The sequence below is a fragment of the Pteropus medius genome, unplaced genomic scaffold (assembly GCF_902729225.1).
Source record: "Pteropus medius unplaced genomic scaffold, Ma_sr-lr_union100, whole genome shotgun sequence".
Classification (NCBI taxonomy): Eukaryota; Metazoa; Chordata; class Mammalia; order Chiroptera; family Pteropodidae; genus Pteropus; species Pteropus medius.
This window is the reverse complement of record NW_024349800.1, coordinates 46,365,516-46,392,830: the sequence shown is the minus strand read 5'-3', so window position 1 is coordinate 46,392,830 and position 27,315 is coordinate 46,365,516. Positions and strand designations below refer to the sequence as shown.

At 36.1% G+C, this 27,315-nt stretch overlaps 1 protein-coding gene across 1 annotated transcript in view; it reads right to left on the bottom strand.

Moving 5' to 3' along the window:
- Positions 1-418: 418 nt before the first annotated feature.
- Positions 419-27,315, bottom strand: part of SRD5A2 (steroid 5 alpha-reductase 2) — a 53,676-nt gene continuing 26,779 nt past the window's right edge. The window contains exons 2-5 of the mRNA XM_039887475.1: positions 10,747-10,910; positions 6,842-6,943; positions 4,320-4,470; positions 419-2,333 (exon numbers count right to left, since the gene is read on the bottom strand). Coding sequence (XP_039743409.1) covers positions 2,267-2,333; positions 4,320-4,470; positions 6,842-6,943; positions 10,747-10,910 — 484 coding nt within the window. The 3' untranslated portion in view covers positions 419-2,266. The remainder of the gene's footprint in view (positions 2,334-4,319; positions 4,471-6,841; positions 6,944-10,746; positions 10,911-27,315) is intronic.

Below are 27,315 nucleotides of genomic sequence, written 5' to 3'. Positions count from 1 at the left end.
TTTTTTTATTTTTTGTATGTTTTTAATTTCATTTTATTAGTTTCAAGTACACAGTACATTGGTTAGACATTTATATAGTTTATAAAATGCTCCCTGATTGCTCTTTCTCTCCTCTGACTCTCCATCTAGCCATTACATTACTGCTGACTGCATTCCCTGTGCCATGCTCCCCATCCCCGTGACCATCTGTCAACTACTAAATAGCAGTTTTGTCCTGAGATTACAAGTTCTGGGCAAATAATACTGCCATTTATTGAACACATTACATTTCAAGGACTAGCCTGGATGTTTTGTATGGTTATAAGATAAAGGATTTAAGAAAGGCAGTTTTCAATGTCATGGAAAGAACTGGAAGTCTTATTTCACAGAGCCCAAGCTACACTTTAAGATTCATTTCACGGAGTGTGTCCCCGCCCCTCCCCTACCCCCTGCGGTGTATTACTGAACACTAAGGGTAGCATCCAACCTTAGCACATTTTCCTGCACCTTTACTGCACCTCCTTGGGCCTCTGAACTGAGGTGGAGAAGCTCTGTAAGTCATTCTTCTTTTTCATTTTCAGCTCAAAGTCTCTAATTTCAAGTTGGCAAAATGAAGAGAGAAGAAGCAACACTAAAAAAAAAAAAAGAAGAAGAAGAAAAAAGGGAAAAAACCACACAGCTCAATGCCTTATAAAAATTTTCATGGGACAAGGGGTCTTTTAATGCAAACAAAATTACTTAATATCCATGATTTAAGAAGCATTTAATGAACAGCAAAAACACTTATTTATATTATTATAATTTTTCAGTAATCTACATCATTCTCAGATCTTTTGAGTGTCCTATGTGTCTTATACAGTGAATTTCTGTACTTAGCACCACAGCTGATAAAATTCGTATTCATTTCTCAAGAGTTTGATAAATATTCCAATGCTTACCACAAACCTAGGCCAGAGGAGACAAATGTCTCATCCATTCTCATTATGAGTTTTCAGCCCCTTCCTTCCAGACCCCAATGTCTCAGCACTCATGCTAACTAGGTTGATCCCTCCACTGGGGTTGCAAATTCTAATGTGAACTAGCTGATCAGTTCCAATTCTTGGCAAGCTCCGTGGACCCAGATCCTGCAATTATTTTAAGGAAACTAGAACGTAGAAATCTCATTTTTAAGTTTTAGAAACTTTGAATGTAACTAAAGGCAAATCAAACTCTGTGTGAAACACTGTCTGAGCCAAAGAAAAGAAGTTTCCTGCCCAGATTCCTGCCTCCGGTTGAAGCTTTCAGCCTCTGCCCTTGGGACCTTTGAAGACTGATGTCCAAGATACACCTTCTTGATCATATCCTGAGGACTGCGATGAAGGAATCCAGAGGAGAAAAGTTGCTGGGTGCTTCTGATATGCTTCACTGTCACTGCTGAGGCAAGCGGCATCTGAGCTTACTCAGAAATCTTATTTGACATGCGCTCATTATTTGGATATTTCCACCGGTTTCCAAGGACATGAGAGTTTGCAGTAGCTACTCTAAAACACTTCTTTATTCTCTCAGTAGCTATCTGCTGTCATGTCTTTTTCTCAGTGGTCATTAAAACCTGACTTTCAATAAAACCCACATTAGTTTACTGGGTTAGGCTATGATATCTCTAACAGGGATTATGAAAACGTCAGAAAGACAGAGGCACTAAGACAACAGGCGAGTTTGAAAAGAGTGTCAATGGATGGTTATATTTTCAGCAATATGAAGAGAGGACTCCTCTGTTAAAAGTCTACCTAAGCACTTCACATCTCTCATAATTAACCAAGGAAACAAAAGATGTGACCGGGTTTTTATTTGGCAGTAGATTTTTTGTGTGTGGCTGTGCAGCTTCAGAATTTAAATCTCTACTAATCTGTATAGGTATAAAATATGTATCTTTAATGAAGTCTATAAACACTACCCTCTACCCCAAACTTCCTTGACTATGGGGCTATCTTACATTGATATAGAGCACGTATAAAAAGCCACATGTGCTTGGGTCACACACACAGAAAATACATAGGGAAGCTTTGCACTTTCTAGGAAGAATAACTCAGGGTCTACGGAAGCTACAATAGGAGATCAGGGTAGAGCCCCTGGAAAGGCGAGAATACACATGAGGTGAGTACCAGGCAGACTCCTCAGGCCAGCTGTCAGACTACAAGAAGCCTACTATTATATATACTTATATGTTGGAACTTTAAAAGTTACAGATTAAGCAGCTTGAGATTTTAACAGTATTGTGAGAGCTTTGTTCCTTTTTTATTTGGTTTCTTTAAAAAATGAATGGAATGAGGGCCTTCCGAGATTTGGGGTAGTCCTCAAAGATCTTGAGGTAGAACCTAAAAGACAAGGAACAAATAATTATAAATATAATCAAGCCGTGGTCAACAGTTGAGGTTTGCAGTGTCTGAAACCCTTCTTACAAATCAACCTACATTTATTCAGGGTCTGACTCTTCCTTGTGTCTACCTGTCCACCTTTCTCCCTCCTGCAAACTATCTCTTAAAAATGTTTATGCTTTTTGTGTTGGGAAATAAAAATAACCAGAGAATAGTAGTGATGGGTGCACAACATCATGAATGTGCCTAATGCCACTGAGTTGCATACTTTAAATAGTAAATTTTATGTTATGTATACTTTAACACAACTAGAAAACGTAATAACCAGAAAGAAGTACTCAGTGGATTCAACTTGAGAAATACAGGGAAGCAGAGACCCCCCAAAGGCAATGGTCAAGGTTAACCCAGGAAAATATCCCTTCATGAGGTGGGGGAATGCCAAGAAAATGTTACCTAGTATTATAGATTGAATTGTGTACTCCACCTCAATAGATGTATATACACTGAAATCCCAACCTCTAGAACCTGAGAATGTGGCCTTATTGGAAATATGGTCACTGCAGATATAACTTAAATTAAAATGAAGTCAGACTGGAGCAGGGCAGACTCTTAATCCAATATGACTGGTGTCCTCATGAGAAGTGGGGAAGAGACATAGAGACTGAGACATATAGGGGAGAAGGCCATATGAAGACAGAGGCAGAGACTGGAGTGATGCAGCCATAAGCTATGGAAAACCAAGGCTTGCCATCCTCCACCAGAAGCTAGGAAGAGGCAAGCAAGGACTCTGCCCCAGAGCCATCAGAGAGCACACATGGTCCTGCCCACACCTTGATTTCAGACTTCTGCCTCTAGAACTATGAGAGAATAAACTTCTACTGTTTTAAGCCATTCAGTGTGTGGTCATCTGTTTCAGCAGCTCTGGGTAACTAATATATCTCTCTCTCTTCTCTCTCTCTTTCCCTCTCTCTCTCTCTAGTAATCACAGGTTTTCTCTTTCTTCCAAATACAAATACCATTCTAGAGAAAGGATCGAAATTTGCATTTAAAGCCTGACAACAATGTCATATGTTAGCCTTTTCCTGCCAGTGATACTTGTAGTTAACTATTTATCCCCTCCCCATCCCAGGTGCAGGGGTTGGGAGGGAGATAGGAGTTAGGAAAGGTTTAGGCTAGACCTACAGAGGAAAGGTTCTAAACCCCTGCAGTTTCCTGGCATTTCCCAGGTGATGAGACAGTCCTAAGGTTGCATCTCAAGAGTGATTCCTTACCCTACCTTCCCAGGAAGCCAGCAATGACCTTGGCTATGATTTATGGAGGGTGAGGACAGGGGAAGGAGGGGAGTACCCAAATAAGCCCTGGAATTACACAGATCCTGGGGAAATAATCCTGGAGTTTCCAGGCTTCTGTGATTAAAAATAGCCACCACACTAGACACAGGTCCGGTGCTTTATTCCTGTGGTTCTCTATCCTGGCTGCCACTCAGAATTACCTGTGAAGCTTTGGAAAGTGCTGCTCATGGTCCTACCCATGGAATACACTTTGAGAAATGTGGCAGAACTAAACTGAATTGAAGCATGGAGATGGAAGCTACTTCTTGTATCTCTTGACTCTTATGTGCAGCCCACTGGCAACCAGTAGCTATCGCCAGCTAAGCCTGCTAGGAGGACACAGAGCCTGGGTCAACTAACTCGTGTGGACGTAAGGCACTTTTCTCTGGGAAGCCTTCAACAGGATGGCTTGCTTCCCAAGTCACCTTGAGTGCCTTTGTCTACACGGGTTTATTTTTGCACATAGGAAAAGAAATTGTCACTGCTACTGTTATCCAGCTAAACTCCAACTGCAGAGAAAGCCCAAGAGCTCAGAATTCACCAAGGTTGTCATATCAACTCCCCCTTGTAAAAATAAATAAATGTCTTGGGTTTCTACAAGTCTGTCTGGAGAAGAAAGCTATATGAATACCATGACCGTGATTGAAAAGTTTACCTATGGTGGTGAAAAGCTCTCAGCCCAAGGAAACAAAGTGAGAAAAATGCAAATGCAAGTGCTGGGAGGGACCAAGTGGCCAGGGCAAAGCCAATCCATTCGATGATTTCACCCAGGAAATTGGCTCCGGAAATGTACGTGAACAAGCCACCTGCGAGCAGAAGAATCAAAAAGTCCGTTATCAGAACTGGATCACTGTGACATTAAAATCCCTCTGCTTTGTTCCAAAATACATAAGGGCAGCTAGAACAAATGTGGGGCTGGAGACTCTCCCCTGTCATCACAGTTTGGTGGAATCCTCTTGGGGAGAAAAGAAAACAAAGCGCACAACAGCCTGACGTCCTCAGAACATCCTAGAATCGCAAGGATGGGTTCCCTCCAAACATCTAACAATTGCTGGACCGCTGACTCTGGACAGGACAAGGATGAGGAACAGGAGGTCTCGGTTTTGTTTCATTATATTAAGTAACGTTTCCAGGCCACCTCTCACCTTCTCGCTCTTTCCCTGGACACCCACAATGCTGGTCAGCATATTCACGCTCACAGTCACATGTGGTAAAACAACACACTATGTGAAAATAGTAATAAAAACCCTGAATTGATGTGAGAAGTAATTCGATTCTCCTTTGGCATTTGCCCTCTCACCTCTGCAAAGCCGAAGTTGAAAGGAGAGAGTAGGAGCTGCCAGGTTTTACCACCTGGAGGCTGGTGAGGACTGATTGATTTTTAAAGTTTATTTTCCTATCCAACCATGTATTCTAATATCGGAACTAAATTAGATATCAACACACTTCTGATCATAGTAAATACATACCTACACTTGAAATTTCTGCTCCCACACTAAACTGAGAAAGTTTCACCTAAAATATTTTTCTTTTCATAGTTATATAAAGAATATTTTGTTTTTAAATCATTCTCTAACATAACTTACTAACTTGGACAATCTAGCTTTTAAGAGCTTTCTCTGTTCTTCTTTGTCTAGTTACTGAGTGAAGATTTTAAAAATTGAAACCCCCTAACAGGTATCGTCCTAAGGATGACAATTGCATCAGCAGTTTCCAACCTGTGATTCCCAGCCCCTGGGAGGAATCACTGATGTATTGCAAAGGCTCTATAAATTGTCTGTGAATATGGCAACTGGTATATCTCAACCTATGGTATTATTTTTGTTTGATGCAGACACTGTTAGGATGTTAGCAACATTTAAATCCATTTACATGTGTTACTGAATTCACAGTAGCTTTATAATTATTTTCTTAATCAATGAATATTAATTTGCACTAACACCATGTTTGATTTAAGAAATTTTTAAATGTAAAGGGTTTCATTGACATCAAAAAGGATAGGAGCCGCGAACCTACCCAAATACCCACCTAAAAATGTTGAAGAATTACTTGGACCGATTCACTCCCACCTGCTTATATTTGTCAACTCACACTCTGGTTTCTTGGAAGCAGTTAGGATTTCAAAATTCTGAGCCTCTATCTCTGAAAATGCACTTGTACTTATAATACCTCCCTTCCTAAGTTTTGATTAAGTAAATATGGCTGCCTACACCTATAAGAATATACAAGTGGCAGGAAATACACACTCACTGTCCCTGACTACTCACTAGATAAATTTAGTGAGACTTATTGGAAAGGACAAATTTGCTGGTCATGCATGATTCAGCTCTATTTGCTAACCTAGGAAGGACTGACACTCTCTGTATACATGATGGTTAATTTTTTGTGTCAACTTGAATGGGCAACTGGGTGTCCAGATATTTGGTAAAACATGGTTTCTGGGTATGCCCATGAGGGTGTTTCTAGAGAGATTAATATTTGAATTGACAGACTGAATAAAGTAGATTACCCTCTCCAAGGTGGATGGGCCTCATCCAATCCATTGAAGGCCTGAATAGAACAAAAAAGTGGAATAAGGAAGAATTCACTCTCCCTATTTGACTGTTTTCAAGTTGTAACATCAGTCTTCTGCACTCTGACTGGAACTTATACTACCAGCTCTCCTGCGTCTCCAGCTTGCAGATGGAAGATCATAGGGCTTCTCAGCCTCTATAATCACATGAGCCAATTCCTTATAATAAATCTCTTTATATATCTAATCTCTTTATATATCTAATCTCTGTCTCGATCTCTATATATCTCTATCTCTATCTATCTCTATCTCTACATCTATATCTATATCTTTATCTCTATCTTATAGATTCTGTTTCTCTGGAGAACCCCAATACAGCATATGATAATCTTATCTACTGCAATGATGTCACAGCCTACCTCACCCTATCCCAAGCCTCTCACTCCTCCTCATCTTCAGGGTATTGTGATCATGCCCCTTTCTGAGAATCCTTGTACCTCTCTTGAACTTTCGGGTCCAAATCTGAAATGCAAATGTGTTGTGAGGTAGGATGGGATGTGGAGGAGAAGTCAGGGGCAAATCAGGGGAGTTTGTTACTCACAGCATAATCCCTCAGCTAGTCTCCCAAGGAAGAATGGGAATCCAGAGGGCAGGGGAGACATTACCTTGTGGAATCTTGTAGGTGATTTCTCCAGGCTTCCTGAGCTGGCGCAGTATATAGTCACTATGAATGTTGATTCCCATTCCCAAAATAAATAAGAAGACACCTTGGCAAAGAAGAGAGAGGGGAAAAGTTAAAAATGTATCCTGATTTTGGTGTTTTTCTCACAAGCTAAATATTTTCCTAAAAACGAAGGACATTTAATTTCAAATTCTAATAATGGTACTAAGATAAGGCACAAAACAAAATAAAATTTAAATTTAAATTTAAAAAAAAGAATGAAGTGATTAGCTCTGGTCCAAATTTTGGGTGGAGGGGCTGTGCTGTTTCATAGACCAATAGACTAAAAGTGCATAGTTTCATGTGTTGGAGGCAGAGGGGAGACGAGAGAAGGAGGCAGCACCACTGTCAAATACTTAAATAAATAAGTAAATAAACAAGGAAATGAAGGAGTAAATAGTAAGCCTTTGGTTCACTCACAAATAATCAAACTGTGGTTGGCTAACTCAACAACCAATCCCAACCCTTTCTCCTTTGCCATCTCCAGCCACTATCAAGGCTGGAAGGCTGGAAGATGGTCTCGTGACCTAGTTCTGGCAAGAAGATGTAATGGGGAATCTTCCAGGGGCTTCCTTGGAAATCTTTTGCTTTTCTGATAAAAGGGGCAGATGGAACCAGTAACTCTACTGCCTCCTTCCTCCTTCATTGCCAGATGTAACACCTTGAACTACAGCAATTGTTTTGCAATCATGAAATAACTACCATGAGGAACAAAAGTAAACATGCTAAGAACGATATACAGATAGCACTAAGATCCCAGGCACTATTTACAACATCAGCAAGCAACTAAAGAAGTCAACTACTTTTGAATGTTCTTGTTATGTATAAAACATAAATTCTTAATTATTTAAATCACTGTGCATTGGTTTTCTGTGACTCACTGCTGATAGCACTCCTGACTGATGAAAGTAATATGAACTAGATAGGAAATTTTGGCACTTAGCAACCTGGTTTCCACCACTGCCAAATCACACATACATTCTTCTCCACATTCACTGGTCAGAAAGGGCCCTGGTCTGAGCCAGGATCAAGGATGCTAGTCCTGCATCCCAACGGGCATCATTACACTCCAGAAACTCTCACTGTCCCACACAGATGCCCAACTTCTCCTCTCAACAATATGTATCTGTACTAATCAAAATACGTGAGACCAAAAACAAGAACAGTTGAATTAAAAACAGTCAGATCCACTCTCACCTCAATTGCTATGATATGAAACAATGATTTTCAGTCTTGTCTAGTCAAAAGACCATTGGCGTGGAAGAAAGGGAACTTGGGGAGGGATGCCAGTGCCGGGGGGTTAAGGGTGGAGAGAAGGAGGGTAGTGGCATGCACAGCAGTGGAAAAAGCAGGAACCTTGGCCTAGATGTCTATATGTCCTCAAGCAAGTCACGATCTCTCTCAGCCTCAGTTTCCTCAACTGTAAAATGTAGATTCTAACAGTATCTATCTCATAAGGATGGTATGAGACTCATTCTTGTATTCGTTCATTTGTTCATTCATTCAAATATTTATTGAAGACTTACTATGTACCAAGCTCTGTCCTAAACACCAAAGATACATTAAGAAAAACAGTCAAGGTGTCTGTTCTCATGAAGCTTATATTTTAGTAGAGGAACACAGAAAGAAATTTAAATAATTTTAAAATTAAAAATCACATAATGATTACTGTAAAGCAGAAAATCAAAGTAAGATAAGGAGACAGAGAGTGAATTGGGGTGGGGTGGAGGTGTTTCTACTTTAGATGAAATAAGGAAAGCATTTCTGAAGATTTGGCATTTGTCCTGTGATTTAAATAATGAAAATGCAAAGATCTCAGGGAGAGCAATCTGGTAGAGAGATCAGCAGGGGCAAAGGGCTTGAGGTTAGAATAGATTTAGCAGATTTAAGAAACAGAACGAAGGCACTGCAGTGGAAGCTTTAAGACAGACGGAAAAGTGAGATGCTAGAATGATGAGTTAAAAAATCCCATCAAGCATTATAGGTTGTGGTGAGGAGTTTGGATTTTCAAGTGCGATAGGAAGCTACTAGCAGGTTTTAAGCAGAGGAGAAATAGAATCTGATTTCTGTTTATTATTATTACAAAAGAAATATATATATATGTTATGTGGAAGAGTAAATAATAATTAGCAAAATTAAAAAAACCAAGACCCCTTATTCCTACCACCCAGAAATTACCAGCGTTAAAGATTTTAGTTCATTCCCCTCCAGATTTTCATCTTATGTAACATCTAGGCCATAGTCCAATTTCCTTAGGTGTCCCCAAAATGCCTCTTATAGCTAGTTTGTGCCACACAAGGTCTAATACTGGACCACATCTGGCATCTGGTTGTTATGTCCTTCATGGCTCTTTTAATCTAGGCCAAATCCCTGCCCTTTTTTTGGCAGGGGGAGGGGCACATTGACTTCTTGAAAAGACCCGCCAGTTGTCCCTCGGAATTCCCCCCTTTCTAGATAAGACTGGCTTTACTTCCTCAAAGTGGCATTCAACTTATTTTCTGTGTTTCCTATAAACTGGCATAAATCATTTTCCTGCATGGTTATGTTACCAGTTTAACATACAATTAGGTACATTTTTTTGTTTTTTCTCAATTTTAAGGATCTTTCGTCCATTTAGATTTTTTAACTAAGTTATGAAGTTTCATGATTTAAAGGACAAAACTATATTGAAAGAAGAGCTCTGCCCACCATCCCATTCTTTTTACCCTAAACCTTACAAGTAATCTGTTTTTTATTAGTTTCTTTTTTTATCAATTCAATATTTCTTTTTCCAATTTTACACACACACCCACACCCCTCACACACACACATACATTTTCTTCCTATCCCATTTTTACATAAAAAGTCTCATACTATATACACTGTTAATACTTTGCTTTTATTTTACCACATTTCTAGAGATGTCTTCACATGAGCACACAGAGATATTTCTTGTCTTTCCTTTGCTTTGTTCATTTTTGTGGCTGGAGAATACTCCACTGTGCACATGTATTAACATTCATACAACTAATCCTCTGGTTATTTGTGTTTTCAAATGTTCACTCTGACTGTTATAAGAAAAAGAGGTTATTGATATTCAGAAAGTTTAGTTTACAGGTCACTGTGGTGGTCCAGGCAAGACATCATGACCTGGACTAGGATGAAGTGAGTGCAGTTTGGGAGAAGTGGGCCCAGTGGGCACATGCTTTGGAGCTAGAGGCAACGGTACTAAGCTGACAAATGCGATGTAAGATGTAAAGAGAAGAAATGAATAATCCCTGTATTTTTGCCTGAGCCAAAATAATGTATCAACAGTCGAATCTTCCTAGACTTTAGTTACTCTTGCAGATAATGAAATAAATTCAGTAATTAGCATTTTCTACAATTTTAGATAGTCAGGAGAAGTCTATTTGAGGAGGCACAAATTGATAGAGTCCTAAATAAAGTGAGGGACCAAGATTCATGTAGGGGCAGAGCATTCTGAGCAGAGAGTAGTCAGCACAAAACTCTGGGGCAGGACAAACGACCATTTCAGGCCCAGCAAGAAAGCCACTGAGGCTACGGCACAGTCTATGAAGTAGTTGGAGGCAGGAAAGAGACACTGGGCTGAAATAAGGACATTTTGGTTTCATAGGCAGTGGTAATTGCATCCCTTTTTATCCTGAAAGCTATTGTAGAGTTTTGAGATGGAGAAAGACGTGATGTTTTTCAAAGCTCTCTCAGGCTGCGATATAGAGAACAGACCGGGGGAGGGGTGAGAGAAGAAGAGAATGGATGCATTGAGAGGTTACTGTAATAGGGTGGGAAGAGATGATGGTGATTTAGACTGTGGGCAGCAGTGTTGGGTGAAAAGTGGTCAGATTTACTTACCCAAGCTAAATCGTATGTCTTTGTACCACTCAGCAGGGTATTCAGCACAGTAAGCCAGATAGTAGCCTTGCAGGAGTCCATTTCCCATGCAGAAGAAAAAGCCTCTGAAAAGTAACACAACTGGAAAAGGTCTCCCTCTAGTGAGGAATGAGTAAACAAATGTCCTGGGATATACAAGGAGGAAGTTCAAGAAACGTTGTTAGAAGAAATTCAATAAGAGGAAAAGGTTTCAAACAAGTAATCACATCAAACCCACTTGTGAAAACCATTTTCCCTTAAATTTGTGCAACGAAAGAACATTATTATCTGGCTCTAAAACAAGCATTTATATTATTTATCTTCTTTGTTAAAATCCATAGTAGTCAGCATTTATTATGTTATTCTTACAACAGCCTTGAACGGTGAATGTCATGTCCATCCAGTAGTTAATAAATTCAATCCTAGGAGCCCAGAATTGGATGCTTCTATAAATCAAGAAGTGAAATCCAGATTACATGGGAAGAAAGGTAAAGCCTGGCTTACCCCATGTGGCAGTGGAATGGCATTTTGATAGCAGCCACTTGATCATATGGCTTTCTATAATGTCTCTATATGATTTAATTACTGATACTGTAGCATTCCCTATATAATGGCTGCAGAATCTCTTGAGAAAATAGAAACTTATTTAAATGTTGGGAATTATGAAACTAGAGGAATGTAGGAAAAGCTTAAAAAATATAAAGAACCTCAAAATAAAATATCGCCCAAGGTATAATGCTAGCTTCTAGACCTTAAACTATATCTTCTTCATAATTTCTCTTCTTTTATGGTATAACAGAATAGTCATACAGGAAAGTTCATAAGCCTGTATGAATAATTTAATGAATAACTAGCAAATAAATACCCATGTAGTCACTTACCAAATCAGGAAATAGAACACTGTCATCACTCCAGAAAGCTTCCCATGGGTCCCTCCCTCCCTGTTCACAGTACCACCATCACCCCAGAGGTAACCACCATCCTGATTTTTATAATAATCATTTCCTTTTGCTTCTGTATAATTTTACTACATTTGTATACATCCTTAAAATATAGTTTATTTTGCTCATTTTTAATTCCATATGAATTGATCATACTCTCTGATTCTTAGCATAGTCTTTAATGTTTTATTTAACTCATCATTATGTTTCTGAGACTCAAGTAAATTGTTGTGTATAGCTATAGTTCATTTATTTGTATTGTTATAATTTTTTACAATATTTACAATTTTTAAGTATGAGGTCTTTATTCCACCTCATACTTACCCAGTACTCAAAGTTTCTGAGGAGGGGAGATATTTTTTTAATGTCTTAACAGTAAAGTGGCCTGAGGCAATGGAAGACAGGTGGGGTATATTATAGACTAATAAAAAGTTTAAAAGTAAAGGGGGTCAAATATATGGTAACAGGAGGAAATTTAACTTTGGGTGGTGAACACACAATGCAATATACATATGACAGATTATTGAATTGTATACTTGAAACCTATATAATTTTATTAACGAATGTTACCCCAATACATTTAATAAAATAAAATAAAAAGTTTAAAAGGAAAGGCTGAGGAATGAGATGCCAATAGAAGCTTTGAACAGTTCAGATATATTCCTGGGAATCTAGATAGCCTTGTACATGAATAGGGCCATGTGCATGCTCAAAAAGGACCTGAAAATATTCTAAGCTCTCACCTCTGGTCGACCTTGAGATCTGCACAAGCAGCAAGTGAGGCTACAGCAGAGTTGTAAGGTACAAGATGGTTGTTGAAGGAGTTCCTTAACATGTATACAAAGGTCCTTGGCAAAGACAGGGAGACTTATTGGTCCAGGCGTTTAAGGAAATCTGTGTCCAATCGTTTACTGATCATTAAGCTAACCAAGTAGAGACTTCAGTGGCCACAACAGCAGACTTCACAAAATGAGTTCAGAAAAGTCACTAAACAAATTAACAACTACTACAACAGGCAGCAACAACAACAAAATCTGGGGAGCAGAGAGAATATGATTCCCAGAGGTGCCACATAATATTATTTGAGATACTTAATTTTCAACAACTATGAACTATGGGACATGCAAAGAAACAAAGGACAACTCATATATCAGAAAGAAAAAAAAGCAATCAACAGACACTGTCCCTGAGAAACCCAGACATTGGACTTAATAGACAAAAACTTCAAATTAACTATGTTAAATGTGTTCAAAGGGCTCAAGGAAACCATGTCTAAAGAGTTAAAGGAAAGTACAAGAACAATGTCTCATCAAATAGAGAATGTCAATGAAGAGATAGAAATGATAAAAAGGAACTGTGAAAAGTTGACATAAATGGAGTCATTTTAAAATAGAGCTAGGGTAGCCAATTCAGACAAACTGCCTTGCACATCTTACTCCTCAAACCTTTGGAATGTCTGAACCGGGCAAAATAACCTTTGAACTGGGCAAAACCAACACACTATTTCGACCACTGCAAATGGTTTTGTTTGTACCTACAAATAAATTGCAAAGCTTGGAGGAAAGTAGACATCCTAACTACCAAATTGAAAATTAAAGACATTCTTTAGAATTAGCACCACCACGTGTAGGTAAGGAATAATTTCGCTTATTTGTACCTATAGAAATTCTTTCCTTCTATTCGTGTAATTATTCCCCTTTCCCTTCTCATTAAAAAAACAAAAACAAAAAACAAACAAACAAACAAACAAAAAACCCTGTCTTCACTCCATAATCAAAACGCTATTTGGGTTTCTGACTGAATGAGAGCTTCCTACATAGCTAATCTTTGGATCGCAAATAAACACTTATTGCGTCTCACTTTGGCTTTTTATTTTCAGATTAATAGAACCAAATAGAAATCTGGAGTTGAAAAATACAATAAAAATGAAAAATTCACTAGAGGGAGTCCTTTAAAAGTTAAGGAGAGAAAAAAAATAGATATATTGGACTTTATCAAAATTAAGGATTTTTGTGCAACAAAGAATGTTATCATGAAAGTAAGTAGACCCAAGAAGTTTAATGAATGAATAAATAAGTAAGAGATGAAAGGGAAAAAGAAGTGAATAGAAAATCTACAGAATGGAAGAAAATATTTGCAAATCATTTGTGATAACAATTTCATATTCGGGTATATAAAGAACTACAACACAACAAAGAAACAAACAACCCAATTTAAAAGGGCAATGAACTTGAATAGACATTACTTCTAAAGAGATAAACAAATGTCCAATAAGCCCATGAAATATGCTCAACATCGCTAGTCAAAACTACAATGATATACTACTTCAAACCAACTAGAAGACTAGAAAAAAATAAAACAGAAAATAACAAGTGTTGGTGAGGATGTGAAGAAATTAGAACCCTCATACATTGCTGGTGGGAATGTAAAATGGTGTAGCCACTATGAAAGGCAGTCTGGCAGTTCCTCGTAAGGTTAAACTGAGTTGCCATATGATCCAGAAATTTCACTCATAGGTATCTACCCAAGAAAAATGAAAACATGTATTAAACAAAAACTTGTACATAAATGTTCTTAGCAGCATTATTCATAGTAGGCAAAAAATGGAAACAACCTGATGTCCATCAACTGATGGATGCATAAACAGAATGTTGAATACCCATACAATGGCATATTATTAAACCATAAAATGGAATGAAGTAATGATACATGCCAGAACGTGGATAAACCTTAAACACAAATTCCTAAGTGAAAGAAGTCAATCACAAAAGGCCACATATTATATTATTTCATTTATATGAAATGTCCAGAACAGGCAAATCTTTAGAGATTGGTGGTTGCCAAGGGATGGGAGATGGAGCAATGGGGAGTGACTGTTACTAGGAACAGGATTTGTTTGGGGGTGGGGGGACTGATAAAAATATTCTAGAATTAAAGAGTGGTGATGGTTGAACAACCTTTGGATATACTAAAAACCATTGAATTGTATACTTTAATATGTTTAATTTAATGGTATGTAAATTACATGTCAGTTTTAAGTAATTAAGAAAAATTCAAGCAATGTTGCATTGAGGTGAAATTGTAGGACTTCTTCCATTTACTAGCTATATGACCTTGTTACTTAATTTGGCTGTGTCTGTTTCTTTATCGGCCAATCTCATAGGGTTGTGAGATTGAGTCAGTGTATACAAAGTGCTTAGAACAGGACAAATAATAACTCAGTAAATGTATTTTTGTCTTTGTTAACATTATCTTTGTAAAGTTGTTGTTAACATAACCTTTCTTTTCAGGTGCAAATGATTCCTTTGCACTCATTCAGGTCTTTTTTTTTTGTGTTCCTCAGTAGGTTTTTAAGTTTCTTCATAGAGAGTTTACATATTTTTTGTTACATTTAATCCCAAGATTTTAAAAATCTTTTTTTTGTGTGTATGATTACTATAAATTGGAGTTTCCATTTACAACTTTTAATTTGTTGTTTTACATATAAAAGAATCTTTGATTTTTTAAATATTAATTTTGTTCCCAGCCATATCCTGAATTTCCTTATTATTTGAAGTAGTTTTTCAGTATATTTTCCTGAACTTCCCAGGGATATCAGCATCTGCAAATAATATTATACTCTCTTTAAAAGAATCTGAAAGCCTTCATTCTTTGACCATGCTCTGGAATAGCATTAGAGTTATCCAGTCTCTAGATATCTAGTAGAAGTCTATCTAAGACAATATTATTGGGAAGAGAGATTGCTGGTGTTATTGATAATATCTCTGTTTCTCTCATGGTAATTGATTTATTGAGATGCCTTCTAGGGCATCCTAATAAATTCTGAAAAATTTCTATTTTCATAGAAAGTCACAAATATCATTCAATTTTTAAATGTATTTGTATAAGGCTAAGAGGATATTTTATGAAACTTTTAAACTTCCAGTATATTTTCTTATTATTACCTCACCTTAATGGCCCTTTATGCTGTCCTTCATAGCCAAAGCCATATGCCCACCTTCCCTCAATCCCTGGTAACCACTAATCTGTTCTTCCTTTCCACAGTTTGGTCATTTCAAGATTGTGTAAATTAAATCACACATGTGTAACCTTTTGAAATGGTTTTTTCCCACTCATTTTAGTTTTCTCAAAATTCATCCAAGTTACAAGATATATTTTTAAGTGAAAAAAGAAAACTGCAAAATAGTACCTATAGTTTGCCACCTCTTTGTAATCAAGAAAGGGAAATATATATATATATATATATATATATATATATATATATATATATATATATATATATATATGTATACACATATACATAATATATATATACATATAACGTATATATACATATATACATACATATATGTGTATATATATATATATTTGTAAAATCCTCATTAGATAAAATTCACACACATTAAATTCACCTTTTTAAAAGTACACAATTTAGTGTTTTTTAGTGCATTTACAAAGTTGTGCAACCATCACCACTATCTAATTCCAGAACATTTTCATCACCCAGAAAGAAACTTCATACCCAGTGGCAGTTAATTCCAATGTCTCCCTCCCCCAGTCCCTGGCAAATACCAATCTTTCTGTCTGTAAGGATTTGCCTATTCTGAACATTTCATACAAATGGAATCATATAATATGTGGTCTTTTGTGACTGACTTCTTTCACCTAGCATAATGTTTTCAAAGTTCATTCATGCTCAAGCATGTATCAGTATTTTGTTCCTTCTTTTTACTAAACAATATTCATTGTATGGATGTACCACATTTGTTTACCCATTTGTCAGTTGGTAGAAATTTAGATTGCTTCCACTTTTTAGCTACTATGAATAATGTTGCTATAAACATCCATGTCCAAGGTTTCTGAGAATGTATGTTTTCATTTCTCTTGAATAGATACCCAGGGGTGGAATTTCTGGGTTTTATGATTATGTTAATATTTGAGGAATTGACACACTATTGACAAACTGATTACCAAAGTCACCATATTTGCTAACTTTCGCCAAAGAGAAAACCCTAAAAGGATAAATGAGAAACTAATGTGAAAGGATGCTTACCTATAGAAGGTAGAAGGAAGGAAGAAGATAAAGGGTGAAAGAGATTGAGATGGAAGTGAAACCTCCCTGAATTTACCTTTTTATACGGTTTTGAAAATTGGACCATGTAAATGCCTTTACATATTTAAAAAATAAAACCATATCAAAAAGTGAAGAAAGAGCAAATGGTAAAACTGAAAACAAACTGATACCTGAACCCAATTGTATGTAAACTTGGTACCACTATCATACATATAAGAAGAATCATTTCAAGTGACTTTTGAACAAAGTAATCTGACGGTATAACCTTAATGGGATACATTCAAAAGACAAAAAGATTGGCATAGAAATAAGAAACTTTTATTTTTATCAGTAATAATGATATTGTAGCTTATAAATTATTTTATGAATAGTGTCAGATGAAGCAAACAAGTAAATATGCTATTGTAATTAAGAACTAAGATTTTCAGTATAAAAGAAAAAGATACCAATGTAAAATCAAATGAAGAGTTGTAATGTTAAATTTGAATTAGAAATATCAAAATGGACTTACGACTTTTAAAATTGGCTCACTCAAAGACTTAGGCATCATGATACACAGCAGCAACAAGCACAATAAACAACCAGATCTTTGTTTGTAAATAGCATTACCTGAAGGAAGTGTGAACCACGGAGAAATAGTCATTTTAGGTCAGGGGCAGGAAAAGTACAAGGTGAGTCAGTTTGTTGTGTTGAAAAGTAAGGAAACAACTGAATATTAAAGAGGAAACAAGAGTTGTCAAAATCACATAAATTCCAACTGGAAAAGAGTTCCACTGGACAAACTGTGCAAATTGGGTATCAAAAAACATAATGATTATAGTTGATTACAAATCTCTATAAACTGGTTACTATTACTACTTCACTGGATTCTTGTAAAAATTAAATAAGATGATTCAGAAAAAAATGCCTGACACAGTATAGTTGCCCAATAACTGATTTCTCCTCCCACTTATATCCCATGAGAGCTTTCAGAGTCTAAATGTGGCTTAAGTTCTTGAAGGGAAAGGGTCATAGAAGTCTATAGAAAGGCCATTAAAAAACAGTGTTTGCCTCCTAATGTGGCCCCGTTCATGCCAACAACACCCCCAAAACGAATCCAAAACCCAGGACAGAGTGCATGTAGCCCGTGCTTTCATATTAAACCATGTGTCCACCCCACCCCTACCCTCTGGACCTTCTAAGTCTGAATGCAAAATCAATATTCATCGCATCTTATCCAGAGGAGTATGTATTAACCAGGACAGGCTCACTAATATAATAAATAATTCCAAAGTATTAGAGGTCCCACATAATAAAAGCTCATTCTTGTTCAGGCCAGGGTGTAAAGCTGCTCAGTGGTGACGTTCATTCCACAGCCAGGTTCTTCCAGGGCATCTTCCTCCTCTGGCCAGCAAAGGAAGAGAGAACATGGAGGACTGTGTATAGGTTATCGTAAAGGCCATACTGCAGGCTAGAAGTGATGTACATCACTCCCACCTTCTTCCTTTGGCCCCACAACTGCAGAGGAGTCTGAGAAGTGTAGCCTAGCTGGATTTCCAAGCAGGAAACGAGAGGAGGCTGGTGAACATACAGCACAGGCAAAAGACTCTAGAGAGCCAGGAGTCCTGGACAACAAATAAGGTTCTGATCTGAATGATTTTAATGCTGGAAAGCTGGAAGCAGTTCAAAACCAATGTTTCAATGTAGAAAGGAATAAAAAGAATGAGGAGAAAGAGGAAGAGAGTCAAGTAGCCCAAGATGCTGAAATCAGTACTATAGAGAGGTTGCAGGTGAGTTACATCTTTGGGCCCCATGGCCCACATATAGCCTGAGACTCAGTTTCTCTGATTTGATACTACTTCACTTTAATTCCCTCTTACACTTCTAATGTATATTTTCATTCTTTTGTATTTGTTCCGACACAGAGACTGATGAGTACTCTGTATATAAAATTTTCTATCACTGCTAAGTAAATATTCATTGGGCGGGGGGACTCTTATTGGAAAGGGTTAACTGAAATTGCAAATCCAATTTAAGCCGAAGAAACAACCTTTAAAATTATACTTCTTGCATAGACCAACTCAAATTCAACTAAATCTTCTTCAAATATAAATGCTATTGCTAGGATTATCGAGGCTATTGAAGACATTTCACTATATGAAATTTTAGACTTTATTGTCTATCAAAATAAATTTAAATTCTATATCTAAATACAAGGTTTCTATGTATAAATTTACTTCTTATAAATAGTAATAACTCCTTCCTCAGTTCTATCCTACCCTTCGTCCACCATCCTCCTTTTCTCTGCTTTCCTTTACAGCAAAACTCCTCCAAAGAGTTGTCTACCCTTGCCATCTCTATGTCTTCTCCTCCTCTCATTTCCTCCCTCCCTTTCCCACACAGAAACTTATCCTGGCAAGACCTCCAGAGACCTCCACATTTCCAAACTCAAGAGTCAATTTTTGTCTCTCTTCTTATGTGACAAAGCAATCATTCTATCCTTCCGGAAACTCTTCGTTCAGCTTCCAGCACACCACTTTCTCTTGGTTCTTCTCTTACTTCACTGATTTCTCCTCATTTTCCTTTGCTGATTTTTTTTTCAGCCCCTTGACCTCTAAATATTGGAGTGTCCCAGGGCTCAGGACAATTCCTTCTTTATGTACAGCCACTGTATATGTAATCATGTCTCAGGTCAAATCTTTAAACACCATCTATGGAATGACAATTCTCAAATTTATGTCTCCAGACAGGACGTCTGCAGTTCTTGAACTCAGACTCATATGGCCAACTTCCTAGTAGATATCCAGCTTAAAGAATATCCCAAACTTTATACATCAAAACCCAAGTCCCTGATTACCCATCCTTCCCAAAAGCTGTACTTCCCTGAGTCTCCTCTCTCTCTCCCATATATATATATACTCTCTCTCTCTCTCTCTCTCTTATATATATATATATATATATATTCATACATAATTTATTATTATTAGCAAATCCCATCAGCCTACCTTCAAAATATTTCCAGAATCTGGCCACATCTTACCAACTCTGTGTTCAAGCCATCATTAAACCTCTCCTGGATATTCGCAAAAGCCTCCTCACTTGACCTGTACTTCTTTCATTGTAGTCTACCCTCCACAGAGCAGAAAAGTAAAGTTGTAAGCTGGATCATACTATTTCCTTCTGAAAAACCCCCTCATTGCTAAGGAAAAGCTCAAACCCTTATGATTGATTCCAAGGTTCTAAATGGTCTGATTCCCCGACTCTATCTTTGTCTTCATCTAAACTTTCCCCTTGCCCATCTCATTCCAGCCACTCTGGCCTCCCTGCTGCTACCTGAACAGGACCAGCATGTACCACCTCAGACCCTAGTTGCTTACCTGGAGAGCTCTTCCGCAGATATACAAAGGGCTCATTTTTTTTCATGTTTCTGCTCAAATGTTATTTTTGCTGACCAACCTATACAAAACACCAAACCTCCAATGCCTCCAGCACTCAATGTCTTCCTAAACCTGCTTTCCTAATTGTCTGTCTCTTCTCATAAGAATGTATTCTCTGTAAAGAGAAGAATGTTATCTATTCTGTTCACTACTGTATCTGCAGTACCTTGAACAGTGCCTGGAACAGAGTAGGCCTATACTAAATGTTGAATGAATGAAAGAGTTTTTCATATGTTTTAAATAGTTTATATCATATGCATACAAATCTTCAAATAATATCCCATGCATATCGAATATGCATCATAACTTGCACGTCCAAGAAGTAAAGTAGATGTACTTTCCCCTATTCCTCCTGATAAATTCCAACTAATTTCCTGCATTTGATATATAAAACAAACATAAGAAGACTCTAAAATGTGGAGAAAAGATGTCACACACAAGAAACTTTTGGCTTTGAAGAACAACTTGACAGTAGTTCTTTGAGTTGTTTTTTCCCCTCATATATCCTAGAGTTGGAGAAGAAGGAGCTGGCAACCACTAAATGCCAATGGGCCCAGACCAAAAAAAAAAAAAGGTTACTCTCTCTACTTAAGTGACCAGGAAAAGGAGCAACTTAGCAAAATGAACACTTCAAAAAAATAGCTGCTCTACTATAGCCAGACACCACAGAAAAAAACTGTGGCCCCAGCCTAACCCCACAAACACACACACCAGCAAAGGTCAATAGGGAGCCTAGTAAATGAGAACTATAAATGAACTCAGTAAGGTTGCAGGATGAAATATCAACATACAAAAGTCAGTTGTGTTTCTATACACTAGCAATGAATTATCTGAATTTTTTAAATCTCTTTTACTATAGCATCAAAAACAATACGTAGTAATAAATTTAATCAAGGAGGCAAAAGAGCTATATGTTAAGAACTGTAAGACATTGATGAAAGAAATTGAAGAAGACACAAATTGAAAGATATCCCATGTTCATGGATCAAAAGAATTAATATTGTTAAAATGTCCATATTATCCAAAGCTATCTATCAAAATTTCTATTTTGATAGAAATAGAAAAAAAAATCATAAATTTGTATGAAACCAAGAAAGACATTGCAGAGGCAAGCAATCCCAAGAAAGAAGAACAAAGTTCAAAGTATCACAGTTACTGATTTCAAACTACATTACAAAGCTATAGTAATAAAAACAGTATGATACTGACATAAAAATAGACATGTAGACCAAAGGAACACAATCAAGAACCCAGAAATAAACCCACAAATATACAGTCAACTAATATTAGATAAGAAATCCAAAAATACTCAATGAGGAAAAGATAGTTTCTTCAGTAAATAATTTGGAAAAACAGATATCCACATCCAAAAGAATGAAACTGCACCCCTACTTACACAACTCACAAAAATTAACTCAAAATGGATTAAAGACTTTAATGTAAGAATCTAAACCTTAAAACTCCTAGAAAAAAAAATAGAGAAAAAGGTCCTTGACATTGGTCTTAGAAATAATTTTTTGGATAGGATACCAAAAGCTCAAGCAACAAAAGCAAAAACCAACATGAGGGACTACATTGAACTAAAAATCATCTGTACAGCCAATGAAACAATCAAAAAAATGAAAAGGCAACCTACAGAATGGAAAAAATATTTGCAAATTATATATCTAATAGGGGTTAATATCCAAAAAATCATAAGGAACTCATATAACTCAATAGCAAAAACAAACAAACAAACAAACAAACACAATCCTATTTAAAAATGGACAGAGGAAATGAATAGACATTTTTCCAGAGAAGATATCCAAATGGCCAATAAGTACATGAAAAGGTGCTCAACATCACTAGTCTTCAGGGAAATGCAAGTCAAAACCACAATGAGATATTACCTCACACCTGTCAGAATGCTATTGCCAAAAAGACAAGTGATAACAAGTGTTGGCAATGATGTAGAACAAAAGGAGCCCTTGTGCACTGTTGTTGTGAACGTAAATTGGCGCATCCACTATGGAAAACACTATGGAGAACACTATGGAGGTTCCTCAAAAAAAATTAAAAACGGAACTATTTTATGATACAGTAATCCCACTTCAGGGCATATATGCAAAGAATATGAAAATGGGATATCAAAAAGATATATGTATCCTCATGTTCACTGCAGCATTAGTTACAACAGCCAAGACACAGAAAGAATCTATGTGTCCATGGATGGATGAATGGATAAAGAGTATGTGGTATATACATGAAATGAAATGTTATTCCTCCATGAAAAGAAGGAAATCTGGCCATTTTTGACAACATGGATGAAATTTGAGGGCATTATATTAAGTGAAATAAGTCAGACAAAAAAAGACAAATACTGTATGATCTTACTTATATGTGGACACTTAAAAAAACTAAACCGGCAAAAACAGAGAGAAGACTGGTGCTTGCCAGGAGTAGGAGTGGGGGTAGGGAGGACAGAGAAAGGTGGTCAAAGAGTACAAACTTCCAGTTGTAAGATAAAGAAGTTCTGGGAATCTAATGTATAGCATGGTAAATATAGTTAACAAAACTATAGTGTATTCTTGAAAATTGCTTAAAGAGTTGATCATAAAAGTTCTCACCACACACATAAAAAAAATGGCAACTATATGAAGTGATAGATGTGTTCACTAACCTTATTGTAGTCATTATTTCATTTATATGCATATTTTAAATAATCATGTTGTACATTGTGTATAAAATTACACAATGTTATATGTCAATTGTATCTCAATAAAACTGAAAATATATTTTTAAATAAAAACAAATAATAAATGCAATAGATAAGTAACACTGGGATTTTTAAAAAAAATTCAAGTAGTCCACAGCAAGCAGGGAAAAGAAACCAGATATGGAAAACAGAACAAACAGAAAACAGAAAATAAAATATCAGACTTAAGCTTTAATATATCAGAAATTACATTAAATTTAAATGGTCTAAATACACCAGTTAAAAGACAGAGTGACTACAACAGGACTGAACTATATGTTGTCTACAACACACTCACTCCAAAGATAACAATATAGACAAACTGAAAGTAAAAACATGGGAAAAAATACATTGTGCAAACATAACTGGAAAGAAAGCAGGGATGGCTATATCAATTTCAAATAAAGCATACTTCGAAGCAAAAAAAAATTACCAGAATCCAAGAGAAACATTACACAATGACAAAAGTGTCAATCATCAAGGAAACATAGTAATCCTAAATGTGTACCTCCAAATAACAAAGCTGCAAGTTGTGTGAGGCAAAACTGAGAGAATTGAAAGGAAAAAATAGGCCAATCCACAAGTATAGTTGAAGACTTCAGCAACCCTCTTGCAACAATATAGTAGAAAACAAGAAAAGCTATAAAATCAGGAAGAATATAGAACTAAACATCATCAACTAACAGGATATAATCAACTTTTATGTTAGGCTCTACTCAACAACAGCAGAATACACATTCTTTTCAAGTGCCCACAGTACATATATCTAGACAAACCACATCTTGAATCATAAAATAAGTCTCAATAAATTGAAAAGACTTCAAATCACACAGAATATGTTCTTTGACCACAATAGAGTCAAACTAAAAATCAAACAGAAAGATAACAAAAAAAATCTCCAAAACTTAGAAACTTAGCACAGTTCCAAATAATTTATAATTCAGAGACAAAGCCTCAAATGAAATTTAAAAACTACGTTGAACTCAATGAAAATGAAAAACACAACATATCAAAATTTGTGGGGCACAGCTAAATCAGTGCTGAGAGGGAAATTTGTACTAAGTGAAAACAATAGAAAATAGAAAAGGCCTCAAAGCCCCCACTTTACTACCCTAGCAGGGGAAAAACATAATAAATCCAAAACAAGCAGAAGAAAGGCAATAATAAAGATAAGAATAGAAATCAATGAAATTTAAAGCATTAAAACAGTAAATAAAATGAGCTCTTCTTTGAAAAGATCAATAACATTTACACTTACACACCTCTAATGACTAATAAAGAAAAAGAAGAAGACATGATCAGGAATAAAATAAGGGATATCATTACAGAACCTGCAGACATCAAAAGTATAATAAATAAATGCTACAAACAAGTCTACACCATTTTGACAATTTATAAGAAATGGACCAAATCCTTGTAAAACATAAGCTGTTATAACTCACCCAATGAAACAGATTATTTTAATAGTTCTATAACTATTAAGGAAATTTAATTCATAATTTTAAACCTACCCCCAAAAGAAATCTCCAGGTCTAGATGGTTTCACTGGAGAATTCTACCAAGTATATGAAGAAGAATTAACACCAGTTCTATATAATCTTTTTATTATATAAAGCTAGAATGACCCTGATTCAAAAACCAGACAGTACAAAGAAAAGAGTCTACAGATCACTAACCCATATGAATGTGGACCCAGAAATGTTTAACAAACTGTTAACAAACAGAATTCAGCAATATATAAAAAGAATTATACAGCCTGATCAAGTGGGGTTTATTCCAGGGATACAATACTGGTTTAATATTCAAAAATCAATCAATGTGATTTACCATATTAACAGAATAAAAAAATATTTCGATCATATCCATCATTGTAAAAAAAAATCTTATGGAATTCAATACCTATTAATGATAAAAACCCTGAGATAATAGGAATAGAGTAAGATTTCCTGAAGCTGATAAGCACATTTACAGCTAACATACTTAATAGTCAATGACTGACTGTTTTCCTTTTATGATCATGAACAAGACAAGATGTCTTTTCTCACCACTCTTACTTAACGAACTGTCGGAAATTCTAGTCAGTGCAATAAGGCAAGAAAAATATCAAAAGCATACAGATCAGAAATGAAATAAAAATGTCCCTGTTTGCAAATGACATAACTGTCTCTACAAGAAATCCCCAATAATGTACTCCCCCCCAAAAAAACCTCTTAATAAGTGAACTCAGCAAGTTCACTATTACACAATTACATTTCTATATGCTAATAATGTACATATGGACACTAAAATTAAAAATACAGAGTGACATTTGCAACACCCCAAAAATAAAATATTTAAGTATAAATCAAAACAAATGTGTATGGTAAAAACTGCAAGGCATTAATGAAAGAAATCAAAGAATATCTAAATAAATGGAAATATACTGTGTTCATGGACTGAACAACTCAACAAAGATATAAATTTATAATAAAATTCCTATTCAATTCCAGCAAGATTTTTTTACAAATATAGATAACATAATTCTAAAATTTATATGGAAAAGCAAAGGAACTTGGATAACTAAAACAGTTCTGAAGAATAAAGTGGGAGAAATTAGCCTATGATATTTCATGACTTATTGTATAGCTATAATGTTCAAGACCGTGAGATACTGGCAGAGAGACAGACACATATATCAATGGAGCAGGGAGCCCAGAAATAGACCCACACAAATAGGTCCAATTGATTTTTCGTAAAGGTCCAAAGGAAATTAAATAGAGGAAAGATAGTTTTTCAACCAGGAGAAAATTCTCAGGATCTAGGGCTAAAAAGAGAGGTCTTAGACTTGAAAATAAAAGCACCATCTATTTGAAAATTTTCATAAACTAGACTTCATCGAAATTTTAAAAACTTTTGTTCTTCCTATGACCCTGTTAAGAAGATGAAAAGCCAAGCCTCACACTAAGGAAAAAATATCTGCAAACTATCTAGCTTACAAAAGACTAGAATTTTAAATGTACAAAGAACTCATAAAACTCATCATTGAAAATAAAAAATTTAATTAGAAAGTGGGCAAAAGATATGAACAGACATTTTACCCATGAGTGTATACAGATGGCAGATATGCACATGAAAATATGTTTAATATCACTAGCCTCTGGAAAGTGCAAATTAAAACTAGAATGAGATATTATTGTATACCTATCAAAATGGCTAAAATAAAAACTTAAAATACCAAATACTCGCTATGAAGGATATGAAGAAACTGGATCACTCATAGATAGCTGGTGAGAATGTATATCCACTCTGGAAAATAGTTTGCCAATTTCCTCAAAACCTAAACATGAAACTACCATATTACCTAGCAATTGCATTCCTGGGCATTTATCCCAGAAAAACAAAAATTATATGTTTTCAAAATCCTGCATACAAATTGTTAGAGCAACTTTATTCATAATAGTCAAGAACTGGAGACAATTCAGATGTTTTTCAATCGGAGAGTGATTAAACAAACTGAGGTATATCCATACCTTGGAATACTATTTAGCGATGAAAAAGAAATGAATTAGCAATACATGCAACAACCTGGATGAATCTCCAGATAACCATGTTGAGGGAAAAAACACCAGTTCCAAAAGTTTTCATGCTGTATGCTGCTATTTATATAACGTTGAAATCACAAAAGTATAGAAATGAAGAACAGATTAATCGTTGCCGGGGATTTAGGTGGGGGTGGGAACAGGAAGGAAGTGAGTGTGGCAACATTAGAGATTTTCCTGGTGATGGAAATGTTCTGTCTCTTGACTGTACCAAAGTCTCAGCATCCTGGTTGTGATATTGTAGTGTGGTTTCACAAGATGAAACCTTTGAAGGAAACTGAGCAAAGGTTACATGGGATCTCTATGTATTATTTGTAACAATTACACATGCATCTATAATTATTTCAAAAAGTTTAACTAATAAATATGCCCTGTCCGAATGTATATATGACATGACGAATGGTAGCTGAATTGGAGAATCAGTTTTTAGCTATAACAGCTGTGTTTACGGATATCTATAGAGATATTCTCTCTGTTTGGCTGATATGGCTGAGTATCACAATTACCACACCTACTGAATTAAACTCTCAGGGATTTATGAAAACTCTCCAGATGATTTTGATACTACCAGCTTGATACTTATCCACAGATCAGTTCTAAGAGCTAGGCCAAAGAGATGCTCAGTTGCATGAAAGCTACCCCAGAATCTGGCATAATTCTTGGGAGGTAAAGTACTCAATAAATACTCAAGAAATTTTAGAAGTGCTCAATCTATAAGTATAGGGGTAACTCTAAGTTTTATTCACCATCTTTCTATTTGGTTGTTTCTATTTTGGTAACTAAATTTAGGTAATACTTTAGGCAAAGT